This window comes from Desmodus rotundus, chromosome 12 (genome assembly GCF_022682495.2).
Source record: "Desmodus rotundus isolate HL8 chromosome 12, HLdesRot8A.1, whole genome shotgun sequence".
NCBI lineage: Eukaryota > Metazoa > Chordata > Mammalia > Chiroptera > Phyllostomidae > Desmodus > Desmodus rotundus.
The window spans coordinates 32,735,847-32,761,836 of record NC_071398.1 but is presented as its reverse complement, the minus strand read 5'-3'; the positions used below and the strand labels follow the sequence as shown (position 1 = coordinate 32,761,836).

At 40.3% G+C, this 25,990-nt stretch overlaps 1 protein-coding gene across 1 annotated transcript in view; it reads left to right on the top strand.

Annotated features, from left to right (window-relative positions):
• LOC112320147 (zinc finger protein 420) overlaps positions 1-25,990 on the top strand; it is a 109,020-nt gene that overhangs the window by 43,654 nt on the left and 39,376 nt on the right. Inside the window, exons 5-6 of the mRNA XM_045185566.3 lie at positions 1,519-2,875; positions 23,932-24,036. Coding sequence (XP_045041501.2) covers positions 1,519-2,875; positions 23,932-24,036 — 1,462 coding nt within the window. The remainder of the gene's footprint in view (positions 1-1,518; positions 2,876-23,931; positions 24,037-25,990) is intronic.

The window sequence follows — 25,990 nt, the reverse complement described above, 5'->3', positions numbered from 1 at the left end:
GGGAAAGTCTTTGCTCTTTCTCCTGAGACTAGACCTCGTTGGGGGTTGTGCCATGGGAATGGGCTTGTGAGTGTTTTTACAGTGTGCCTCTCGTTGCATGGACTTTTGCTTGCAGCTGGTGGGAAACCTAGTGTTCTGTCCTGGTCCATGTTCCAGCTTATCCTCTCATAGGTGTCTTCTAGCAGTGAGCGCCCTTGTGGCTCTTAATTGCTCGACCCGTGCCTGTGAGATTGCGGCAAATACTTGGGAGAGAGAGCAAGGCTTACTAAAGAAGGTACAGTTGCAAAGCGGTCACAAGAGAGGGTGACCGTGGAAGAAATCCCTTTTCCTCTCAAATCCAACACACCCTAAGACCTTACTGAAAAGCACTCGGTGTCGTCTGCCCTTACCTGAGCTGATGCACCCACTCCAACCAAGTTGGTGTGTTGTCCACGACAATGGCTCGTAGCCCTGGGTCCCTGTTCTGGGTGCTAGATGTTGCGGACTCCATCCAGCAGGGTCTGTATGTTGAGGATGCAATGAACAAATTCACATGGACTACCGAAGTCCTGTGGAGAAAAAGGGATGGCGCGGCCACTCTTTCAAGGGGAGAGTGCCTTGACAGGCTTTTATTGGCTTTCTAATTGCATACATCAAAGAAGGCGCTCGTTCATTAAGTATGAATTTTTCTTTCATCATCAGAATCATGTAGAGAATATTAAAATAGGACTGCCCAGGACTGTAGAATCTGATCCAAGAGATTTAGGTGGTGTCTAAACCTCAATATTTATAGTAAGTTCCCTGGTGATTCAGATCCGCATGTAATTTGAGAACCACTGATTTAAAATGTTTACAGGCATATCTTAGAGATATTGTGTGTTTGGTTTCAGACCACTGCAATAAAGTGAATATCACAATAAAGAAATTCACACTTTTATTTTAGTTTCCAGAGTATATTAAGTTAGACATACACTATACTGCAGTCTATTAAGTGTGCAATAGCATTATATAAAAAAGGTGTACATACCTTAATTAAAAATTACTTTATTGCTAAAAATATACAAACCATCATCTGAGCATTTAGCATGTCATAATCTTTTTGCTGGTGGAAGGTAACATCATAGAGTACTGATCACACATCAACAAAACAAATATAATAATAATGGAAAAGTTTGAAATATTCTGAGAACTACCAGCATCTGACAGAGAGACATCAAGTGAGAAAATACTGTTGGAAAAATGGCACAGATAGACTTGCTCAATTCAGGGTTGCCACAAACCTTCAATTTGTAAAAAACAAACAAACAAAAAAAATCTGTGAAGCACAATAAAGTGAGGTATGCCTATATTTAATCTTCAGTCTTACTTTCTTACAACAACACTTATTTTTCCTGCTCTTTTCTTAGGCTTTTTTCCCCTGAAATTTTACAATTCTAGAAATTCATTGGGCATTACTTTGGTTATCTTTTATTTCTATTTTAGAAATTTCACTACTTTTAGAAAAAGGAACTACGTGTTTGCTCTCTTGTTTTCTTTCAGATTTGGAGACCAGGCATGAGACTAAGAGATTATCATTAGAAAATGACATTAATGAAGTAAACTTATTCCAGTGGAAGATGATGGAAAAAATTAACAACCATGGCCTTAACAACCTTATTTTAAAAAATAATTGGGAGTCCAAAAGAAAATTTGAAGGACAAGTAGAATATGTTGGTCAAGTGAAAATTACATCTCAAAAAACGTCCTCTTACCAAAAACATACATCTCTTACTCCACATGAGAGGATTCATTTTATTGAGAAACCCTATGAATGTAAAGAATGTGGGAAGGCTTTCAAAGTACGCCAACAACTTACCTTTCATCACAGAATTCATACTGGTGAAAAACCCTATGAATGTAAAGAATGTGGAATGACCTTTAGACAGACTGCCCACCTTACTCGACATCAGAGACTTCATTCTGTTGAGAAACTTTATGAATGTAAGGAATGTGGAGAATCTTTCATATGTGGCCCAGACCTTAGAGTACATCAGAAAATTCATATTGGTGAGAAGCCCTATGAGTGTAGGGAATGTGGGAAGGCCTTCAGAGTACGTGGACAACTTACTCTCCATCAGAGGATTCATACTGGTGAAAAACCCTATTTGTGTACAGAATGTGGAAAGGCCTTTAGACAGTATGCACACCTTACTCGACATCAGAAGGTTAATGTTGCTGGCAAACTCTATGAATGTAAAGAATGTGGGAAGGCCTTTTTGTGTGGCTCTGGCCTTAGAGTACATCACAAACTTCATACTGGTGAGAAACCTTATGAATGTAAGGAATGTGGGAAGGCCTTCAGAGTGCGACAACAACTAACACTCCACCAGAGAATTCATACTGGTGAGAAACCCTATGAATGTAAGGAATGTGGAAAGACCTTTAGTCGTGGTTATCATCTTATTCTTCATCATAGAATTCATACTGGTGAGAAACCTTATGAATGTAAAGAATGTTGGAAGGCGTTTAGTCGTTATTCACAACTTATTTCACATCAGAGTATTCACATTGGTGTTAAGCCCTATGACTGTAAGGAATGTGGGAAAGCCTTTAGGCTACTCTCACAACTTACACAACATCAGAGTATTCATATTGGTGAGAAACCCTATACGTGTAAGGAATGTGGGAAGTCCTTTAGATTGCGCCAGAAGCTTACTTTACATCAGAGCATTCATACTGGTGAAAAACCCTTTGAATGTAAGGAATGTAGGAAGGCCTTTAGACTTAATTCATCCCTTATTCAACATCTGAGAATTCATTCTGGTGAAAAACCCTATGAGTGCAAGGAATGTAAAAAGGCCTTTAGACAACATTCACACCTTACCCATCATCTGAAAATTCACAATGTAAAACTATAAGAAAGTCTTTTCAGTCCTGTGTTGTAGAACACTCTATGAATGTACAATAGTAATTAATGTTTCCTACATGCAACTGATTTTGTATAAGAGGTTTTATATAATTAAAAGAATATGGCAATTTATTGTCTTCTACCATCCCTCAAACCTGATAAATTTCACATTCATTCTAAAAACTAATCTTATTAATATAACATGTGGGAAAGACACTTATTTCTATCCCATCACTTTTGTGCTTGTGTTATATTGAACAAGATGCTTAACTGCTCTGTGTTATAATTTATTCATTTGTAAAATTATAATTCTGTGGCAGAGTAAAATTGCTACAAATTCAATAATATTCATCCCATGAAGAGATGGAATTTACATTTTTTCCTCTTTAATCTGGGCAGACTTTGACTTTGACCAGTAGGATATAGTAGAAGTACTGCTGTGCCATTTGTGGACCCGGAGGTACATTTTACTTTTTGGGGATACTCTTTCAAGTTCAGATCCTGAACTCTTATGTTAAAAAAATCTGGCTACTCTGCTGAAGAGACCACATAGATAGGTTCTGAGAATACACAGAGAGGAGGAGGTACCCAGTCTTCCAGACATGCCTACCAAGACACCAGACAGTTGAGTGAAATAGTTTTGGATCCTCCAGATTAGCCACCAGTAGAATGCCATTGAGTGACCTCAGTTAATGCTAATAGAAAAGAAGGATTGTCCAACTGAGCCCCTGCCCAAATTCCTGTCCCACAAAATCATGAGAAACAATATAATAGTGGTTGTTTTAAACCTAAATGATCAAAATTCACTCAAGATACTATAAAAAACCTGAACAGGTCTATAAACAAAGGGAAAAAATTAAATGTAGTTGTGATCTTGGTTGTTTGAAAACCAGAATCAATAGTTTTGCAGGCAGTAAAATGTTTTAAAGAAGGATAACCACTAACAAAATTTTGCCAGATCATTTTATAATGCAGTATCTGAATCAATGAGGATAACCCCCCCAAAAAATATCTGGACCAGTGTCAATTAAAATAAATGTAAGCATTACAAATAGAGTTTGGTAAATTAAACTCAGTAGTCTATTAAAATGGTTATAAAACATAAAATGATCTACCAGGAATATCCAGAGGCCTGATCTGTTGTGACTTAATTAGGTATCCAGATTTTAGGTTTTCTAATGAGCAATGTAACAATATTAGAAAAGTGACATAATCCAGCCCCAATATTATATAGATTCTTTTTATTGTTTGTCTTATCTTCATCAGCATTAAAAAGGAATGAACGATATAAAAAGTCATTCAATCTTTAAAATCTTTCCATAAATAAAACTGAATGTTACCACACACTTCATTTTGAACCAAACCTCTATGATGTTCCTGTAGTCAAACATACATTAAAACTTGCACCTACAAGTCCATTTTGCTCAGAATGGGCATATTGGGCAGATGTCAGTGAATAATCATTCACTGTCTAGAATAATACATATTTTCCACTCGGGATTTCAAATGTTTAAATTTGTAAACAGTATATACAATGTTTAGACAAAAATATAATGCCAAAAAGAGTATTATAAATGCTATAATAAAATTAACTTCTACTAATAGGTCATTGTGTTTCTCCTCCATGGTTCCATTTTTATGTTAGAGGTCTTCTGAAAACAGTACAGTAACTCAAAATTTCTGAAAGTATGTTCCACAAACAATAGTATTTAATGGTACTTGAAAATGATTTTGTGGTCAAATAAGCATGGAATCTCTGTATACTATATTTCTTGGGGAAAAATTCACATTAAACATTTATCAAAAGACTCAAAATGTTTCATTTTATCTAACACAATGTATCTCAGACTTCAATATAGAACTCCCATTCCCAGTACCTATTGCAGATGTGATTCTACTTTGATAGGTGTTACTGTAACCAAAAATGGTAGCTTTGAGGATGGAGATGTCAGCTTTATGACAGGTGTATGACTATTTTTATAGCGAGGAAAGCAAGTCAACATGCTATCCAATTAGCTAATTGTTTAAAAAAGATTTTTTAATGGTGCTTTTCAATAGAATAAAAACCCTGTAGTCCTATTATTTAGATAAGTACATCATAAGTATTTAGGTCCTTTATTGGCAATTTTTATTACATACGATTTGTCACTGAAAAATATCTTACTGAATATTTGTGTTTGTTGCTATGCATAAGCAAGAGTTTCTCTATCAAAAAGTGGAATTGCTCAGTAACAGGTTATATTTACTTGCAACCTCATTAAGTATTCCTGGAGAAGTGAGAATATCACTGTGGTGCTAATTTACAACCCCTTCAACATGGTGAAATTATTTCCTTATAACTTCACTTCTGGCATGTGCCTTAGTATCTTCCTGGTTAATAGTGAGTTGAGCATCTTTTTACATCTCTTTATTAGTAAACACTGTAATATACTATTACTTGTTTTTTGCCCATTTTTAAAAAAGAACATATAAGAATTGTGGAATTCTTAAAAATAACATTTTCATTAGTAATCTTTTACCTAGTATTATAAATGATAAACTTACCAATCCTAGATCTGGCTTATATCTGTATTTATGGTGATATTGTCATTAAAATTTAAAATATGGATACAATCATAGTGTTCATTATTACCCAATAATATTTTAAATTTATTTTTGACTAGATCATTTTCTAGGCAATGAGTTATATCAACTGCAAATAGATATAATTTTGTTCTTTTCTGAATATTATGGTTATTATTAATAATCTCATTGTAATAGAGAAAATTTCCAAAACAAGATTTAGAGTTAGTGATAATAACAGGCATCTAATTGGAAATCACTTAGTGTAATGTTTGCTCTAGAGTTGAGGTAAGTAGACTTTATGTGGCTCAGTTGTTTCCTCTGTCCTTTTTTTTTTTTTTTTAAATCATAAATGCCTGCTAAATATTGTCAGATGCCATTTGGCACATTGATATAATATTTTTCTTGAATTTGTTAATGTGGTAAATTGTACATTGGTCATTAAGGAAGTATATTATTGCTGCAAGAATGAACAGATAGACCAATGAAACAAAATAAAGAGCCCTGCAATAGACCTATATGTATGTGGTCATTAGACTCATGACAAAAGTACTTCTTCAGTGTTTTTGGGAAATGGTGGTCTTTTCAATAATTAGCGCTGAATCAGTTGCATATCCATATTGACAAACGAATCTTGGCTCTTACCTCAATTACACTCAAATTCCAGATACGTTAGTGATCAAAGTATAAAAGATATAGGCTTTAGAAGAAAACAGACTATCTTTCTAGCCTGAAAGGAGCAACAATTTCTTAAACAGAACACTAAAAGCACCAACCATATGGGGGAAAAATGGTGTTTTACTATATTAAAGACCTCATTTAATCCCTGAATAGTATGATGAAGTGGGTTGAGCATTATCCCACAAACTGCAAGGTCACCGGTTCAATTTAGGTTCCAGGTTGGGGGTGTGTGAGAAGCAACCTATTAATGTTTCTCTCAGTATCAGTGTTTCTCTCCCTCTCTAATTTCCCCTCTGTCTAAAATCAAATAAAATATATTTTTAAATGCCATTTAAAAGGTGAAAAGCAAAGCCACAGAGTGGGAAAATATATCCAAGATATATATGTATATATTTGACCAAGGACTTATCCACAATGCCTGCACATCAATAAATGACAACCAAATAGGAAATTCAGAAAAACCTCAAATAACCATCTTTAATAAAGGATATTCAGATGGCCAAAAGAGATGTCAAACGGTGCAAAAGTTCGTTAATTATCAATAAAATAGATACACTATATACCCAACAAAATAGCTAATGAAAAAAAATGCGTACAAAGGACTTTTGCATAATGCATACCTACAGTGTGCCACAGAATACTCTAGCCTTCAACAGTATGCTAGTGAATATTAAAATCCCCAATCTTCAGGAACATCTGGAGAGCAGACAACCAGTGAGTACCTAACTAAGAAAACATCAGATACTGATGAGGGCTAAGATAGTGGGAAGGAAAAGTCCTGGAGGGGAACAATTCAGTCAGTCATTTCATCCATAGTGGTGACAATACAGGTTTTACATAATAATAACCAGGCTAACACTGAAAAAGAAAAGCCACAAAGGAATACTAGACCTACCAGGTATTTGAAAATACTAAAAGGTCCCAATAATCAAAATGATGTGGCACTCATGCATAAAAAGACCAGTGGGAAGTCTATAAATAGATCCAAATATACAGGGAATTTTAGTACTAAAGATAGGGGGAGTGACACTTTTCTGAATATATCTTTTTGTATAATTTTCACTATGGGGTTCATATTTTAAAAATAACAAAGAGAGTTCTGGCCAAGATGGAGGCATAGGTAGAAACCCTTCGTTTCCTCACACAACCAAAAGGAGAAAAATAACCAATTTAAAATTAATAAACAACCACTTCCGGCCAAGATGGAGGTGTAGGTAGACACACTATGCCTCCTCTCACAACCAAATGAAGGACAACAACAAATTTAAAAACAAAAACAACCAGAGCTCACAGAAAATTGAACCGTATGGAAGTCTGACAACCAAGGAGTTAAAGAAGAAACATTCATCCAAACCAGTAGGAGGGGTGGAGACAGGCAGCCGGGTGGAGAGGACAGGGGTGGGCAAGGCAGCAGCTGGTGGACTGGCGAGGTGGCAGATTGCAGATTGGGTGGTCCCACATTCACGTGCAGATAACTGGGAGGAACAATGGGGGAGTGAGACAGACCGCACAACCCAAAGTTCAGTGTGGGAAATAAAGCCTCAAACCTCTCACTGAAAAAACCTGTGTGGTTCAGGCAGCAGCAGGAGAAACTCCCAGCCTCACAGGAGAGTTCACTGGAGAGACCACCAACAGGGTCCTAGAATGTACACAAGCCCACCCACCTGGGAATCAGCACCAGAAGGGCCCAATTTGATTGTGGGCAGCATGAGAAGAGACTGAAAACCGGCAGAGAGAGGAGCAAGTGGCATTTTTCCCTCTCAGACCCTCCCCCACATACAGCATCACAACACAGCAACGTGGGTTGCCCCACCCTGGTGAACAACTAAGGCTCTGCCCCTTACTACCTAACAGATGTGCTAAGACCCGCACCCCCCCCTCAAAAAAAGGCCCAAATGAAAGAACACATCAAAGCTCCAGAAAAAATACAACTAAGTGGTGAAGAGATAGCGAACCTATCAGATACACAGTTCAAAACACTGGTAATCAGGATGCTCACAGAATTGGTTGAATATGGTCGCAATTTAGATGAAAAAGTGATGGCTATGCTAAGTGAAATAAGGGAAAATGTACAGGGAACCAACAGTAATGGGAAGGAAACCAGGACTCAAATCAGCATGTGGACCAGAAGGAAGAAAGAAACATTCAACCAGAGCAGAATGAAGAAACAGGAACTTAAAAAAAAATGAGGAGAGGCTTAGGAACTGCCAGGACACCTTTAAATGTTCCAACATCTGAATCATAGGGGTGCCAGAAGGAGAAGAAGAAGAGCAAGAAATTGAAAAAGTATTTGAACAAATAATGAAGGAGAACTTCCCCAATCTGGCAAAGGAAATAGACTTCCAGGAAGTCCAGGAAGCTCAGAGAGTCCCAAAGAATTTGGACCCAAGGAAGCACACACCAAGGCACATCATAATTACATTATCCAAGATCAAAGATAAAGAGATAATCTTAAAAGTAGCAAGAGAAAAGGAGAGAATTGCCTACAAAGGAGTTCCCATGACACTATCAGCTGGTTTCTCAAAAGAAACCAGGCAGGCAAGAAGGGTCTGGAAAGCAGTATTTGAAGTCATGAAAGGTAAGGACTTATATCCAAGATAATTCTATCCAGCATTTAGAATGGGAGGGCAGATAAAGTGCTTCCCAGATAAGGTCAAGGTAAAGCAGCTCATCATCACCAAGCCCTTATATGGAATGTGAAAAGGAGTTATTAAGAAAAAGAAGATCAAAAATACGAACAGTAAAATGACAACAAACTCACAACTATCAACAACTGAACCTAAAAATACAAAAACAAACAAACTAAGCAAACAACTAGAACAGGAACAGAATCAGAAATGGAGATCACATTGAGGGTTATCAGCAGGGGAGTGGGGAGGAGAGAGTGGGGGAAAGGTACAGAGAATAAATAGAATAAATGTTAGGTACAACATAGATGGGGGGAGGTTACGAATAGTATAGGAAATGGAGAAGCCAAAGAGCTTATATATATGTTTCATGGACATGAAGTAAAGTGGGGGAATGTGGGTGAGAGGGGGTGTGCAGGGTGGAGGGGAATAAAGGGGGAAATGGGACAACTGTAATAGCATAATCAATAAAATATATTTTAAAAAAGAATGTAGATATTTCAAGGACAAATTAATCTACATTTGAAAACTAGGTCCTTGAATTTTATAATAACATTTAAAGACATTAAAGACATATAATAACATTTTAAAGACATTTAAAATATAAGTATTTGGTTTTTGAAGATGGAGGCGAGATAGGTGGGAGCAGAGTCCACTTCCCCTCAACGCCAGTGAAATACCTAGCTGATCTGAGGAGCAGAGCGAACAGCCAACAGTATTCCAGCATATATGAAGATCGGAGACCAAAGATAGAGGACATTGAAAGATCAGATGGTAAGAAGAGTGCTTAAGGACAATAAGATCCCTGGGACCCGCGCGGGACCTGGGCGTAGGGTCTGCTGCAGGATTCTTGGGAGAGAGCCAGGCTGGGCTGTGGGAGCAGCCAGCTGCTTGTTTGGACCAGGGGGGCTTGAATAGGAAGAATTTCTCAAAAAGGAAAAGAAAATAGAGGCATGTAGTAGCTAGTTAAGAGAACTCTCGGCAATAGCCGCGGCCTCTGGTACCCCTCCCCGCTCCGCCCCTGGACTGTGAACGCAGAAAAGCAGCCCCGGCGCTCACCTGAAGCCCGGCTGGCGCGCACTCAAATTAGCGGACTAGGGGCCCACACCTGAAACCCCGGGTGAGCACGAGCCCTGATAAGCGGCCCGGCTGCCTGGGTGCACAGACAAAAAGCTCCCGGGTGGGCACGCAACCGGATCAGTGGCTGGCTGCCCCCGCACACAGACCCAAAGCAGGGGATCAGCAACCAACCGAAGTCCAAAGAGGAGATCGGCCACACAACCCGATCAACGGCCTGGCTGCCTGCAGGCGACCATGGCCAAAACCACTGAAAACCAGGGAAAAAGGGGAACCCTAGTACACTGTTGGTGGGAATGCAGACTAGTGAAGCCACTTTGGAAAACATACTAATTTTCTTAGAAATCTAAAACTGGAACTGCCTTTCTATCTGGCAATTCCACTGATGGGATTATACCCTAATTATCCTGAAACACCAGTTCAGAAGAACCTACGCACCCCAGTCTTCGTAGCAGCACTAATTAACAATAGCCAAGTGCTGGAAACAGCCTAATTGCTGATCAGTAAATCAGTGGATCAAAATGCCGTGGTACATTTACACAATGGAATACTACATAGTGGAAAAAGAAAGGAGCTCCTACTCTTTGCAACAGCATGAGTGGAACTGGGGATTATTATGCTAAGTGTAATAAGCCAGGAGGTGAAAGACAGATACCATAGGATCTCACCTATAAGTGGAACATAATCAACAAGTTAAAAAAGCAAGCAAAGTATATCCAGAGATATGGAAATAAAGAACAAACTGACAGTGACCAGAGTGGCATTTGGAGGGGCATAGCAGATAAAGAGAAGGAAGGAGCAAGTCATGGAACATTAATGGAGGACTCTTGGGCATGGACAGTGGGGTGGGCATTGACTATTGGAACAGAGGGGATGAGTGGGGCATGGAGTGTAATGGGGAAAAAGGTGGGACCACTGTAGTTGAACAACAATAAGACAATAATTAATTTTTAAAAACCACATGTTGCTGCAGAAAAACAGACACACAACTATTGCACAGGGTTTGCACAGGGGCCCTCAACCCCCCAGGCTTGAACCACTCCAGTGGTTCAGTGAAGCTTCATCTTTTTTTCCTGCTGCTCCCCATCACTTGATTACCTACCACCTGAGCTCTACCTTTCATTAGATCAGTGCTGGTATTAGATTCTCACTGAAGCCTGAACCCTATTGTGAACTGTGCATGTGAAGGATCTAGATCACATATTTCTTGTGAGTATCTAATGCTTGATGATCTGAGGTGGAGCTGAGTGCTGGGATTCAGCTGCAAATACAGATTATCATTAGCAGAGTGGTTTGACTGCACAAGGAACATAATAAATCAATTGCTTGCCAACTAATATCAAAACCTTATCAGTGACTGAGTGGCAATTAAGCTACATCTGTTGGTAGGCTTTATAGTGGCAAGTGAGTTGATGCACTTCAATTGTACAGCTGTCTAGTGGCTTTAAGTCAGAATCCAACACTTCTTTTAGTCCATGTATGGCCTGCCCATTACTTTATTTACCACTTCCATCCACGCCTCCTTCCCTCACTGTGCACTTGTCTGTCTCACAGTTTTGGTAAGCCCACATGCTAATCCAAATGCCAAGAAACAAACATCATTGAAAAGCTTCTTTGAAAAAGGGGAAGACCCAATGATGAGAGAGCAGAAGACTCTAAGTGCCAACAAAAAGAAAGTGCATTTAAAAGAAAATACCAAAAGTCCTACTTAAAATATGTGTTTATTTCAATAGGTGATTCACATTCTCCAAGCCCACTTCATATAATATGTGGTGACTGGCTATTCAACAAAGCCATGAAACCTTCAAAACTGCTTTGCCACATGGGGACCAAACACCCTGCATTAAAAGGCAGGCCTTTGGAGTGTTTCAAAAGAAAGTGTGAACACAAAGAACAGAAGCAATTATTGAGGGCCACTACTTCATTAAATGTATTTGCACTGAGAGCATCATGCTTAGTGGCTAACCACATTGCTAAAGCTAAGAAGCCATTTACTATTGGTAAAGAGTTGATATTGCCTCCTGCAGAGGACATTTGTTGTGAACTTTTAGGAGAAGCTGCTGTTAAAAAGGTGGTATGTGTTCCTCTTTGGGCTAGCACCATAAGTAAACGAATTGATGAAATAGCAGAGCATATAGTGGCACAATAGTTAGACAGGGTTAATGAATCACCATAGCACACAATGCAGGTTGACGAGTATTCCAATGTTGACAAGGCAACAATGCTTGTTTTTCTGCAATATATTTTTCAGGAGGATGTTCATGAGGATATGTTATGTGCACTTTTATTGCCAACCAACACCACAGCTGCAGAACTATTCAAGTCTTTGAATGATTACATATCAAGAAAACTTAATTGGTCATTTTGTGTTGGTATATACACAGATAGAATGGCTGCCATGACTGGATATCTTTCTGGTTTCACTGCTTGGGTCAAAGAGGTCACTTCTGAATGTGAGTCTATGCATTATGTTAGCTATAGAGAAATGCTGACTAGCCAAAAAACATCACCTGAAGTTAACGTTTTGCAGGATATGATTAAAATTATCAACCACATTAAAGTATATGCCCTTAACTCACGTCTGTTTGCACAGCTCTGTGAGGAGGATGGGCACTGAACACACACACCTTCTCTTATACACAGAAGTGAGATGGCTTTCTAAAGGTAGATCACTGTCCAGAGTTTTTGAGTTATGAGAGCCACTCCAGAGATTTCTTTTAAAAAAACAGTCACCACTGGCAGCACATTTCAGTGACACAGAATGTGTTGCAAAACTTGCTTACTTTAAAAATATATATATATTTTGTTGACTATGCTATTACAGTTGTCCCATTTTTTCTCCCCTTTATTCCCTTTTGCCCTGCACCCACCCTCCCACCAGCACCCCACCCCCTTAGATCATGTCCATGGGTTGTATATATAAAAGTTCTTTGGTTTCTTCATTTCCTTTACTATTCTTAACCTCCCCCCTGTCTATTTTGTACCTAATATTTATGCTCCTTATTCTCTGTACCTTTCCCCCCATTTTTCCCCCTACCCACTGGTAACTCTTCATGTGATCTCCATTTCTGTGATTCTGTTCCTGTTCTAGTTGTTTGCTTAGGGGTTGTTTTTTTTTTTTTTTTTTTTGGTTGAGTTGTTGATAGTTGTGAGTTTGTTGTCATTTTACTGTTCATATTTTTAATTTTCTTTTTCTTAGATAAGTCCCTTTAACATTTTATATAATAAGGGCTGGGTGATGATGAACTCCTTTAACTTGACCTTATCTGGGAAGCACTTTATCTGCCCTTCCATTCTAAATGATAGCTTTGCTGGATGGAGTCATCTTGGGTGTAGGTCCTTGCCTTTCATGACTTCAAATACTTCTTTCCAGCCCCTTCTTGCCTGCAGGGTTTTTTTGTTTTTGTTTTTGTGTTTTTAGAAATTAGCTGATAGTCTAATGGGCACTCCTTTGTAGGTAACTATCTCCGTTTTTCTTGCTGCTTTTAAGATTCTCTCCTTATCTTCAATCTTGGGTAATGTAATTATGATGTACCTTGGTGTGTGCTTCCTTGGGTCCAAATTCTTTGGGACTCTCTGAGCTTCCTGGACTTCCTGGAAGTCTATTTCCTTTGCCAGATTGGGGAAGTTCTCCTTCATTATTTGTTGAAATAAGTTTTCAATTTCTTGCTCTTTCTTTTCTCCTCTGGCGCCCCTATGATTGGGATGTTGGAACATTCAAAGTTATCCCGGAGGTTCCTAAGCCTCTCCTCATATTTTTAAATTCTTGTTTCTTTGTTCTGGTTGAATGTTTCTTTCTTCCTTCTGCTCCAAATCATTGATTTGAATCCCAGCTTCCTTCTGTTCACTGTTGGTTCCCTGTATATTTCTCTTTATATAGCCTTCACTTCTTCCTTGGTTTTGTGGCTTCCCTGAATCATTTCTGTGAGCATCCTGATCACCAACCAGTGCCTTGAATTGTGCATCTGATAGGTTGGCTATTTCTGTGTCACTTAGTTCTTTTTGTGGAGTTTTGATCCATTTCTTCATTTGGGCCTTATCTCTCTGTCTCTTCATTTTGGCAACCTCCCTGTGTTTCTGCACATTAGGTAGAGCTGCTTTGATTCCCACGCTTGGTGCACCTGGTATATTGTAAGGGGTAGAGCCTTAGGTATTCACCTGGGCATGGCAGCCCACGTTGCCACTTTGTGGCAGTATATGTGGGGGAGGGGTCAGAGAGAGAACAATGCACCTTGCTTGATTCTTGCCCCATTTCCAGTCTCTTCCCTGACTTCCCATAAGCATTTGGCACCCTTCAAGTTGCTGCTCTGGTGCTGATTCCTAGAGTGGGTGGGTTTGCAGACATTCTAGGACCCTGTGGGCCCTTTACATGGACTCTCCTGAGACTGGTGGTTTCTTCTGCTGTGCCAGTCCCCACTGGTTTACAGTCAGAAGTTATGAGGCTTTATTCTCCCGTTGCTGGAACCCTGGGCTGCACAGTCTAGCTTGGGGCTGGGATCAACTGCTCCTCAGCTGTCCCTCCCAGTTTTCATCCATTGCACTTTAACGTGGGGCCATCTGTTCAGCAGGCCACCACCACAGTTGCCTTGCCTGCCACTGCCTCACCGTGCCACACCATGTACTATCCACCCTACCTACCTGCTTGGATGAATGTTTCTTCTCTACAGCCTTGGTTGTTGAATTGCCATACAGTTCGATTTGCTGGCAGTTCTGGTTGTTGTTTTTAGATTGGTTGTTATCTTTCTTATGGTTGTGTGAGGAGGCGAATCGAATCTACCTATGCCTCCATCTTGGCTGGAAGTGTTTCAGATTATAATTCAATACTGTCTTATCTACCTATCTATCATGTATCTATCTATCTACTACTCATATTACTCTAGTTTTGGTCATTGTGAACTCTCTCAGTTGGCTCCTGTGTCCCTTTGGCATACTCCCATCATTTTATTTTTTGAGCATTTCCTTACTTTCTGGTACAACAACGTATTCCAGTCTTATATATTCCCTGTCCAGCCCTAAACTCAGCTATTTTTCCAAGGAGCCCTGGTTCCTTCCCTGTAGAATGTTATTAGAAACTAAGATCTGGGCTCAGGGATTGCTCATTTTTTTCTGGGATTTCATTACTTATAGGCCCTCTCAGCAACCAGAGCTAGAACTTATATTTGTGTATACTATCTCAAGTACATATACATACCTATAATTATTTATAAGTGTATGTATGTGTGTGTGTTATATTAAGCTAAAAATTAGTTCTGTGGTTTCTCTGACTTGAATTTAGTAACACACAGTTCGTTCTAGCCTTTCCCCCTTATTGTTCTGGAACCTCCTACTCCAAGACAGAGAAATCTGGTTTCTACTGCCATCCATTGTTCTTACCCATATACATGTACAGTGGCTTCAGAATTTTTACCCATACACTGATGAAAAACAATTTTATTAATTAAAGTACAGCATTGATACACATTTGTCAGCTTTTCCTTACCTTCCATGCTCTTCAGTGACATTTATCATACATCTTTAATAGTTATATTCTTTTTTCACTATCTGAATTTCATCCTGAAATTTCTTAGGTCAATCTCCTAATTGATTTTTTAAAAAGTGTATATGCATTAAGATTCACTACTTGTGCTGTGATGTCCTATGGATTTGGACAAATGCATATGGTCATGTATCCACTATCATAGTGCAGAATAGTTTCCCCATTCTAAAAAATTCCCCTGTGCTTCAGCGTATTCAACTCTCCAAAATCCTTAAACCTTTGGCAATCAGTAACTGTTTTATTTCTCTATAGTTTGCTTTTTTCAGAATTTTATATAAATGGGATCATACAGACTTTTCATACTACCTTTTTAAACTTAGAATATTCATTTGCACATATTAATTCTTCAAGACTTCTTTGAGAATTGCCATTTAATTGCTGGATCAAAGACTTGCTATTTAATAGCTCTGTAAGAAATCAGTAAACTCTCTTCCAAAGTAGCTCTACCATTTTGCATTCCCTTCAGAAATGAATGAGAAATCACTCCTGATGCTCTGTATACTTAACAGCAGTTGGAGTTATATATTTTTTTAAATTTTAACTATTCTTATAGCTGGGTTGTTATGAATTGAATGTTTATTTCTCCGCAAAATTCCTATGTTAAAAGCTTAACCTCCAATGTAATGTTATTAGGAGATGGGGCCTTTGGGAAGTAATTAGGTCCTGAGGGTTACTTCAGTCATTTTAGACTGATGCCTAGGGCATCATCAGTCTTTCAGATCTCCCAATTCAGTCACTATAAAAAGATTTTTTTGGTTGCTTTAACACACAACACCTTATTAGTAGTTGCCATGAATGGAATTAGTGCCCTTATAAGGAGAAACAGGAGAGCATGCTTCCACTCCCTCTGCTCTTGCCAGTGAACATGAAAGAAGATGACCACCTGCGGTGAGATAGGTGGGAGCGGAGTTCACATCCCATCAGTGCCAGTGAAATACCTAGCTGATCTGAGGAGCGGAGTAAATAGCCAACAGCATTCCAGCATATATGAAGATCGGAGACCAAAGATAGAGGACATTGAAAGATCAGAGAGTAAGAAGAGTGCTTAAGGACAATAAGGTCCCTGGGACCAGTGCGGGGACCAGGGCGCCTGAAGCGCCGCCCGGGAGCAGGGTCTGCTGCAGGATTCTTGGGAGAGAGCCAGGCTGGGCTGTGGGAGCAGCCAGCTGCTTGTTTGGACCAGGGGGGCTTGAATAGGAAGAATTTCTCAAAAAGGAAAAGAAAATAGAGGCACGGAGTAGCTAGTTAGAGAACTCTCTGCAGCAGCCGGGGCCTCTGGCGCCCCTCCCCCCTCCGCCCCTGGACTGTGAACGCAGAAAAGCAGCCCCGGCGCTCACCTGAAGCTCGACTGGCGCGCACTCAAATTAGCGGACTAGGGGCCCATACCTGAAACCCCTGGTAGGCACGCGCCCTAATAAGTGGCCCGGCTGCCTGGGCGCACAGACAAAAAGCGCCTGGGTGGGCGTGCAATCAGATCAGTTGGCTGGCTGCCCCTGTGCACAGATCCCAAGCGGGGATCGGCTGCACAACCCCATCAATGGCCTGGCTGCCTGCAGGCGACCACACCTAAAAGCACAGGTTCTGAAAAACTCCTACCTAGCCCCTTCCCACAGAGCCCTGCAGGGACTACTGCCTCTCTAGGAGGAAGGCAGAACGCCCAGCAGAGGGGAGCTGCAGGGGTAGGGGAGACTGCATTCCCCAGAAAGACTCGACCCAGTAGGGGGCTGAACTACCCCATAGCAGCACCGAGAGCCCCTAGCATCTAAGACAGCAAAGAGCAAGAAGGTGGAATGTGAGTTGCCCCTAATTGGTGCAACTCAAGGACAGCACAGCTGGTGAACTAAAGGCCTAGTGGGGAGCAGAAGGACCCGGAGGAACTAGACTGAAGGCTGAACAACAGCGAAGGGTGTGGCTCAGGAAGGGAGAAAAGTGAAACCAATCCTTCCAACCACCCCCTCCCGTTCCACAGACAGGACTACTAGCAGAACTAACCTGACGAGTTTAAAGCCAGCAGAAGACTTTTTTTTTTTCTTTCCTCCTTTCCCCCTGAATTCCTTCTTCCTTTCTGTCTTTCTTTCTTTTTTTATTCCTTCTTCCTTCCATCCTTTACCTTTTTTAATCCTTCTTCCTGCCTTCTTTTATTTATTCTGTTGCTTTAATTTTTGTTAAAATTCCTTCTTATCTTGCCTCCTATCTCTCTCTATTCCTTCTTCCTTCCTTCCTTTCCTTTTCTATTCCCTTTTTCCCTCCTTCCCTTTTTTTTTTTTTTGCCCCCATTCCACTTTTTCCCACAGGTGAGACAAGAAAACCTGGAGTGCTGAAAAGACCAGAGTCAGACTGTGTTACACCCATAAACATCAGCGCAAGACCAGTGAGCACAGGAGATTAAGGAGACAGCACCACCGAATCCCACTGGCATTCTACCATAGAAGTTCATACCATAAACCCAGGGAGTCAGAATAGAGCAATTTAAGAAGCAGAGGCCAACAAGAAGAGTCTCACAAACAATGGGAAGACAAAGAAACAATTCCCAAATGAAAGGAAAGGAGGAAGTCTCAGAAAGAATGCTAACTGAAAAAGAGGCAAGTCAAATATCAGATACTGAGTTCAAAGCAATGGTCATCAGGAAGCTCACTGAGCTCTCTGAGCTCAAAGAGAACTACCAGAAACTACAGGGAAACTACAATGAACTCACTGCAAACTATATCAACATGAAAAAGGAAACAGAAACTATCAACAAGGGCCAAGAGGAAATGAAGAATACAATTTCTGAATTGAAGAACACAGTAGAAGGAATGAAAACCAGACTTGATGAAGCAGAGGATCAGCTCAGTGAGCTGGAGGACAAAGTAGAAGAAAACACCCAGAAAGAGCAAGAAAAGGAAAAGAGGCTCAGAAAAAATGAAGAGGTAATAAGGGAAATGCAGGACAACATGAAAAGTAACAATATCCGTATAATAGGAATACCAGAAGGAGAAGAGGAAGAGCAAGGGATAGAAAACCTGTTTGAAAAAGTAATGACAGAAAATTTCCCTAATCTGAGGAGAGAAAAAGTCACCCAAATCCAGGAAACACAGAGAGTCCCAAGCAAGAGGAACCCAAAGAGGCCCACTGCAAGACACATCATAATTAAAATGGCAAAATTCCAAGACAAAGAGAGGATCTTCAAGGCAGCAAGGGAGAAACAGGAAGTAACATACAAGGGAGCCCCAATAAGGTTAGCAACTGACTTCTCAATGGAAACGCTCCAAGCCAGAAGAGAATGGCAAAATATATTCCAAGTAATGAGAACCAGAGGCCTGCAACCAAGACTACTTTACCCAGCAAGGCTCTCAATCAAGATAGAAGGCCAACTAAAGAGTTTCCCAGACAAAAGAAGTCTAAAAGAATACACTTCCACCAAACCAGCTCTGCAAGAGATGCTAAAGGGACTGCTTTAAGGAAAGGAAGGAAAAGAGAAAGAGAGAGGAACACAGGTAGGAGAAAATGGCAATGAATAACTACCTATCGGTAATAACCTTAAACGTAAATGGATTAAATGCTCCAATCAAAAGACATAGAATAGCTGAATGGATAAGAAAACATGACCCACACATATGCGGCCTACAAGAGACCCATCTCAGGACAAAAGACCTGCACAGACTGAAAGTGAAGGGCTGGAAACAAATTTTCCAAGCTAACAGACAGGAAAAAAAAAAGCAGGGGTAGCAATACTCATATCAGACAAAATAGACTTCCAAAGAAGGGCCATAAAGAGAGACCCAGAAGGTCACTTCATAATACTCAAAGGAAGACTCCACCAAGAAGACATAAACATTGTAAATATATATGCACCCAACATAGGAGCACCCAAATACATCAAGAAAATCTTGGAGGACTTCAAGAAAGATATTGACAGCAACACAATTATAGTAGGGGATTTTAACACCCCACTGTCAAAAATGGACAGGTCTTCCAAACAAAAGATCAAGAAGGATATTGTGTCACTTAACAACACCCTAGAGGAAATGGACTTAACTGATATGTATAGAGCTTTTCATCCCAAAGAAGCAAAATACACTTTCTTTTCAAGTGTACATGGAACTTTTTCAAAGATAGACCACATGATAGGACACAAAGCAAGCCTCAACAAATTCAAGAAAATTGAAATCATATCAAGCATTTTCTCTGACCACAAGGGACTGAAACTAGAAACCAACCCAAAAGGAAAAAAACCCAAACACTCAAAATCATGGAGACTGAATAGCATGCTATTAAACAATGAATGGGTCAAGAACGAGATTAGGGAAGAAATCAAAAAGTTTCTGGAAATAAATGAAAACGAACTCACAACGACCCAAAACCTATGGGACACAGCACAGGCAGTCCTTCTCTGGGGGAAGTTCATAGCAATACAGGCCGACCTTAAAAAGATAGAAACATTTCAAACAAACTACCTAACCCTACACCTACAAGAACTCGAGGAACAACAACAAAGACAGCCCAGAGCAAGCAGAAGGAAGGAAATAACCAAGATCAGAGCAGAGTTAAATGACATAGAGACTAAAAGCACAATTCTAAGGATCAATGAATCCAGGAGCTGGTTCTTTGAAAAGATAAACAAAATCGACAAGCCTTTAAGTAGGCTCATCAAGAAGAAAAGAGAGAGGATGCAAATAAACACAATTAGAAATGAAAGAGGAGAGATTACAACTGATACCACAGAAATACAAAGGATTGTAAGAAATTACTACGAAGACCTATATGCTAAGAAATTTGAAAACCTAGATGAAATGGACACATTTCTAGAAAAATATAATCTTCCAAAACTGAATGAAGAAGAAGCAGAAAACCTGAAGAGACCAATAACAGCAGACGAAATTGAAGCAGTCATCAAAAAACTCCCAACACACAAAAGCCCTGGACCAGATGGTTTCACAGGAGAATTCTACAAAGCATTTAAGGAAGAGCTAACCCCGATCCTTCATAGACTATTCGAAAAAATCCAAACTGATGGAAGACTCCCAAACTCTTTTTATGAAGCTACCAAAATCCTAATCCCAAAACCAGATAAAGACATACTAAGAAAGAAAACTTCAGGCCAATATCGCTGATGAACATAGATGCTAAAATTCTCAACAAAATATTGGCAAACCGCATCCAGCAATACATTAAAAAGATCATACACCATGACCAAGTAGGATTCATCCCAGCTATGCAAGGATGGTACAATATTCGCAAATGAATAAACATAATACATCACATCAATAACTGCAAAGACAAAAATCACATGATCATATCAATAGATGCGGAAAAAGCGTTCGATAAGATACATCACCCATTTCTGATAAAAACACTCAGCAAAGTGGGAATAAAGGGAGCATTCCTCAACATAATAAAGGCCATATATGAGAGATCTACAGCCAACATCATACTCAAAGGACAAAAACTTAGAGCTTTCCCACTAAGATCAGGAACAAGACAAGGATGCCCTCTCTCACCACTCCTATTCAACACAGTATTGGAAGTCCTAGCCGCAGCAATCAGAGAAGAAAAAGCAATAAAAGGCATCCAAATTGGAAAGGAGGAAATGAAACTGTCACTGTTTGCAGATGACATGATAGTGTACATGGAAAATCCTATAGACTCCACCAAAAAACTACTCCACCTAGTAAGTTAATTTTCCAAAACAGCGTGATACAAAGTCAATACTGAGAAATGAAAGGCATTCCTGTACACCAACAATGAAACTGCAGAAACGGAAATCAGGAAAAAAATCCCATTTGATATAGCAACAAGAAAAATAAAGTACCTAGGAATCAACCTAACCAAGGAGGTAAAAGACCTGTACTCAGAAAACTACACAACACTGAAGAGAGAAATTAAGGAAGACACAAACATATGGAAGCATGTATCATGCTCATGGATTGGAAGAATTAACATCATCAAAATGGCCATACTACCCAAAGCAATTTATAGATTCAATGCAATCCTTATTAGAGTACCCATGACATATTTCACAGATATAGAACAAACATTTCAGAAATTCATATGGAACCATAAACGACCCCGAATAGCTGCAGCAATTTTGAGAAAGAAGAACAAAGCAGGAGGGATCACAATACCTGATATCAAACTGTATGACAAGGCCACTGTAATCAAAACAGCCCGGTACTGGCATAAAAACAGGCACATAGACCAATGGAACAGAACAGAGAGCCCAGAAATAAACTCAAGTCTTTTCGGTCAATTAATATTTGACAAAGGAGGTAGGAGCATAAAATGGAGCAAAAACAGCCTCTTCAACAGGTGGTGTTGGGAGATCTGGACAGCTATGTGCAAAAAAATGAAACTCGATCACCAACTTACGCCATACACGAAAATAAACTCAAGATGGATGAAAGACTTAAATATAAGTTGTAACACCATAAAAGTCCTTGAGGAAAACATTGGCAGGAAAATCTCGGACATTCCACGCAGCAACATCCTCTCAGACACGTCCTCTAAAGGAAGGGACATAAAGGAAAGAATAAACAAATGGGACCTCATCAAAATAAAAAGCTTCTTCAAGGCTAAAGAAAACAACATTAAAATGAAAAGAGAACCGACAGTATGGGAAAACATATTTGCCAATGATACCTCAGACAAGGGCCTGATCTCCAAAATATATAAGGAACTCACACGACTCCACTCCAGGAAGACAAGCAACCCAATTAAAAAATGGGCAAAGGACTTACTTGAACAGACACTTCTCCAAGGAAGACATACAGAAGGCCCAGAGACATATGAAAAGATGCTCAGCATCACTAGCCATCAGAGAGATGCAAATTAAAACCACAATGAGGTACCATCTCACACCAGTCAGAGTGGCCAACATAAACAAATCCACAAACAAATGTTGGAGAGGATGCGTAGAAAAGGGAACCCTCGTGCACTGTTGGTGGGAATGCAGACAGGTGAGGCCACTGTGGAAACAGGATGGACTTTCCTCAGAAAACTAAAAATGGAACTGCCCTTTGACCCAGCAATTCTGCTGCTGGGATTATACCCTAAGAACCCTGAAACACCAATCCAAAAGAACTTGTGCACCCCAATGTTCATAGCAGCACAATTTATAATAGCCAAGTACTGGAAGCAACCTAAGTGCCCATCAGCAAATGAGTGGATCCAAAAACTATGGTATATTTACACAATGGAATTCTGCGCAGCAGAGAGAAAGAAGGAGCTTATACCCTTTGCAACAGCATGGATGGAACTGGAGAGCATTATGCTAAGTGAAATAAGCCAGGCAGTGAGGGACAAATACCATATGATCTCACCTTTAACTGGAACATAATCAATAGAAGAAAAAAGGAAATATAACCAGAGACATTGAAGTTAAGAAGAATCTAATAATAGCCAGTGGGTTGTGGGGTGGGGACAGTGGGAAGAGGGGATTACAGGAACTACTATAAAGAACACATGGACAAAACCAAGGGGGAGGGTAAAGGTGGGGGAGGGAGGTGGGTTCAGCTGGGGTGGGGTGGGGTGGAATGATGGGGAGAAAAGGCATACAACTGTAATTGAAGAACAATAAAAATTAAAAAAAAAAAAAAAAGAAAGAAAGAAAATGACCACCTAAAAACCAGGAAGCAAGCTCTCACCAGAGGCCGAATCTGCCAATATCTTGATCTTTAACTATTAAGAAACCTCCATAACTGTTAGAAATAAATATTGTTTACACTACCCAGTTCATGATAGTTTTTTATAGCAGCCCAAACGAAGATAGTGATATCTCATTGTCATTTTAAGTTGCAGTTCCCTAATGACAAGTGATGTGAGTATATTTTCATGTGCTGATTTGTCATCTGTATGTCTTCTATGGTAAGGTATGTGCTCAAAGCTTTAACCCATTTTTCAAATGGTTTATTTTCTTACTGTTGAGTTTTAAGAGTTCTTTATATATTCTGGATTCAAATTATATAGCTATGTATTTGCAAATTTTTTTTCTAGTCAATGGTTTCTCTTTTCATTCTCTTAACCGTGTTTTTTTACACGGAGAAAGTCTTTAAGTTTTAGTGACGTTTAATATTTTTTTTAACAGACCGTTGTTTTGGTGTTGTATCTAAAAACTCATTCACAAACCCCAAGTCACACAGATTTTCTCTAGAAGTTTTGTATTTTTGTGTTATCTATTTAGGGCTGATTTTGGGTTAAGGTGTAACGTTTGTGTGCCTAACACAAATCATGTGTTAGCTTCCTGCGGGAGTCAAGACTACATTCTCAATCCTGGTAGGGCTTTCTTCAGAGACAAACACAATCCTGAGTTTGCTGACAGGACCGAGTACCTTCCGGGACAGCCTTGAAGCCCCTCCTCTAACAACCCATTTTCAAGCTCTGGCACTAGGCTCCGCCTTTGCATACTCCCGGCAGCCCTTTGGGGGCGGAGACCGTGCCCTCCCTATCAGAGACTACATTTCCCACAGGCCTCTTGCACGTAGTTGTCTAAGGGCTTCCTTGCTGGTGTCTTCTGGAGAGGTGAGTTGGTCGTGGACATTGAAGAAATGGGCGTAGGGGCGGCGCGGGGGCAGCGGGCCTTGGCATGTTTGTGAACCGTGTTGCAGTCATTATGGAGTCTGTGACGGTAACTGGGCCGTGGGAGTCCTGATGCGTCCTCTGCACTTCCGCTTCAGGACCTCGCAGATCCAGCGGCCCAGAATGGCTCTGAGGTAAATGTATGAACCCCAGAGTGAAGGCCTCCTGCAAAAAGATGCAGTCCTGAGGTCAATGCAGATCACAGAACCGTAGCTTAACCAGGGCTTCCTCCCGAGGAAAGTGCCTTGAACTCAGAGTCAGAATCCAGCCCTGGTCTTTGCATTCTGGCCTTTCTGATACCGGGAAGTGTCCGCCTTACCCCAGGCTCCCAGATTTCCATCGGCTTAAATGTGTGGTGGATGTTGGGAGCAAATGTAGGAGCGAGGCCGTTAGCCAGCCTGGGCTGAGCTCCAAGAAGGGCTCAATGTCTCCAGATTCCCGTTTCCTTCCCCAAACCTGCTGATCTTTAGGAAAAGGGAGAGAAAGGAGGATATGTATCATACATATAATTTATATATAATCTATCGATATGTCAATACATATTCATCTTGAGATGAGTTTTGGTTTTCCCTTTGTTCCATTAAATGTAATTTTTATTTTTCCAGACATGGGAATATTTGCTTTTGTGAAAAGGGAAAATCAGGTTGGACTCCAAAGAGGAAAACCAGCCCTGTCATTAATCAGGCTGGGAGAGAGGAGGCAGATAAAGCCAGCTGCAAAATTAGGAAACATTGGAAGGAAGAAGGCACCAGGTGTGTGTTAGACTGGTGGTGTTAGACCTGACCTTGGTTCAGTAACTTTGGTACTCGAGTTCTAGCTAAGAAAGAATTCAGAGCCAAGACTCTACTATAAGAGAAAGTTTATTTAGAAAGTCCCAGAGATAGAAGTAGTGAACTGTTGAAGAAATGGGCTCCGGAAACAAGTTGCAGAGGCAAAAAAAGGGGGGCCCTTGGAGCTTAGGAGAAAGTCAAGGAAAACATGGCTGGGGGATAAAGGGAAAGGCTCAGGGGTGCTCCATAGAGTGAGCCAAGGGTCCTCTGTCTTGAGGGTATTTATCTGGAGGTCTCAGGGGAGGGTCCTCATAGAACATTTACCAGGTTTCCACACGTGTCCTTTCAAGGTCATGGTCTGTACTGATTGGTCTATGCCACAGCAGGGGTCATCAGTCAATATGTCAGCCATGGTGTTGCTTGTCTGGTTTTGCTACTTTTCTGGGTCTGGAACTGAAACACATCTGAGGCCTAGATGTATTTGATACAGGTCAGAGCCTCATTGTCCTGGGGGCTTAATGCTTAAGGGCTATTCTCCAGCCCCCTTGTTGGTTCCCCCTCTAAGGGAGTCTAACCTACATGACTAGTAACATGCCAAGGAAGGAAAGGTCAGGGAAGGGTCCAAACCACATGACTGGTGATATGAAAGGAAAAGGGATGTAAACCAAATGATGCAATATTCTGGGGGATGAGAGGTTACCCTGTGGGCAAGGTCCTTGTTTTCCCAGTTTTGCCTGTTGTTAGGTACCTGGGGCTTTTGCCAATGGCAACCTTTTGTACCTGGCTCATCGTCCTTGCTCTGCTCATGTCTGTCTAACTGCCTACCATATACTCAAATCTTGCAGCAACTGTAAAATGCCATAACGACTTTCTCTCTGAGAGATTACAGCTTTCTTTCCACTTTGCTATTTTTATTTTATTACTGGAGATACTCAATTGCTAAACTACTCTTGTTTTATTGTAGCATTCAACCTCTAATTAATCCCTGCTCCTACTCTCACCTCAGAGACAGCAAACATTTCAGAATTATTCCCATCTTCCTCAGAATCCTTCAGTTGGTACTCAGCCCTTTATAAGAGAGTCTCTCCTTTTCTCCTTCTCCTCCATCACATTCCAGTAGTTTCTGTGGAATTTCCTCCCTGTCTTGAGTAAATAAGTCTGCCTATATAGGACCATTCCATGTAGTCCCGTGGTGTCCAATCTTTTGGCATCTCTGGGCCACACTGGAAAAAGAAGAGGTGTCTTGGGTCATGCATTAAATACATTGTGACTCATAATAAAAAAAATATCTCACAACGTTTTAAGTAAATTTATGATT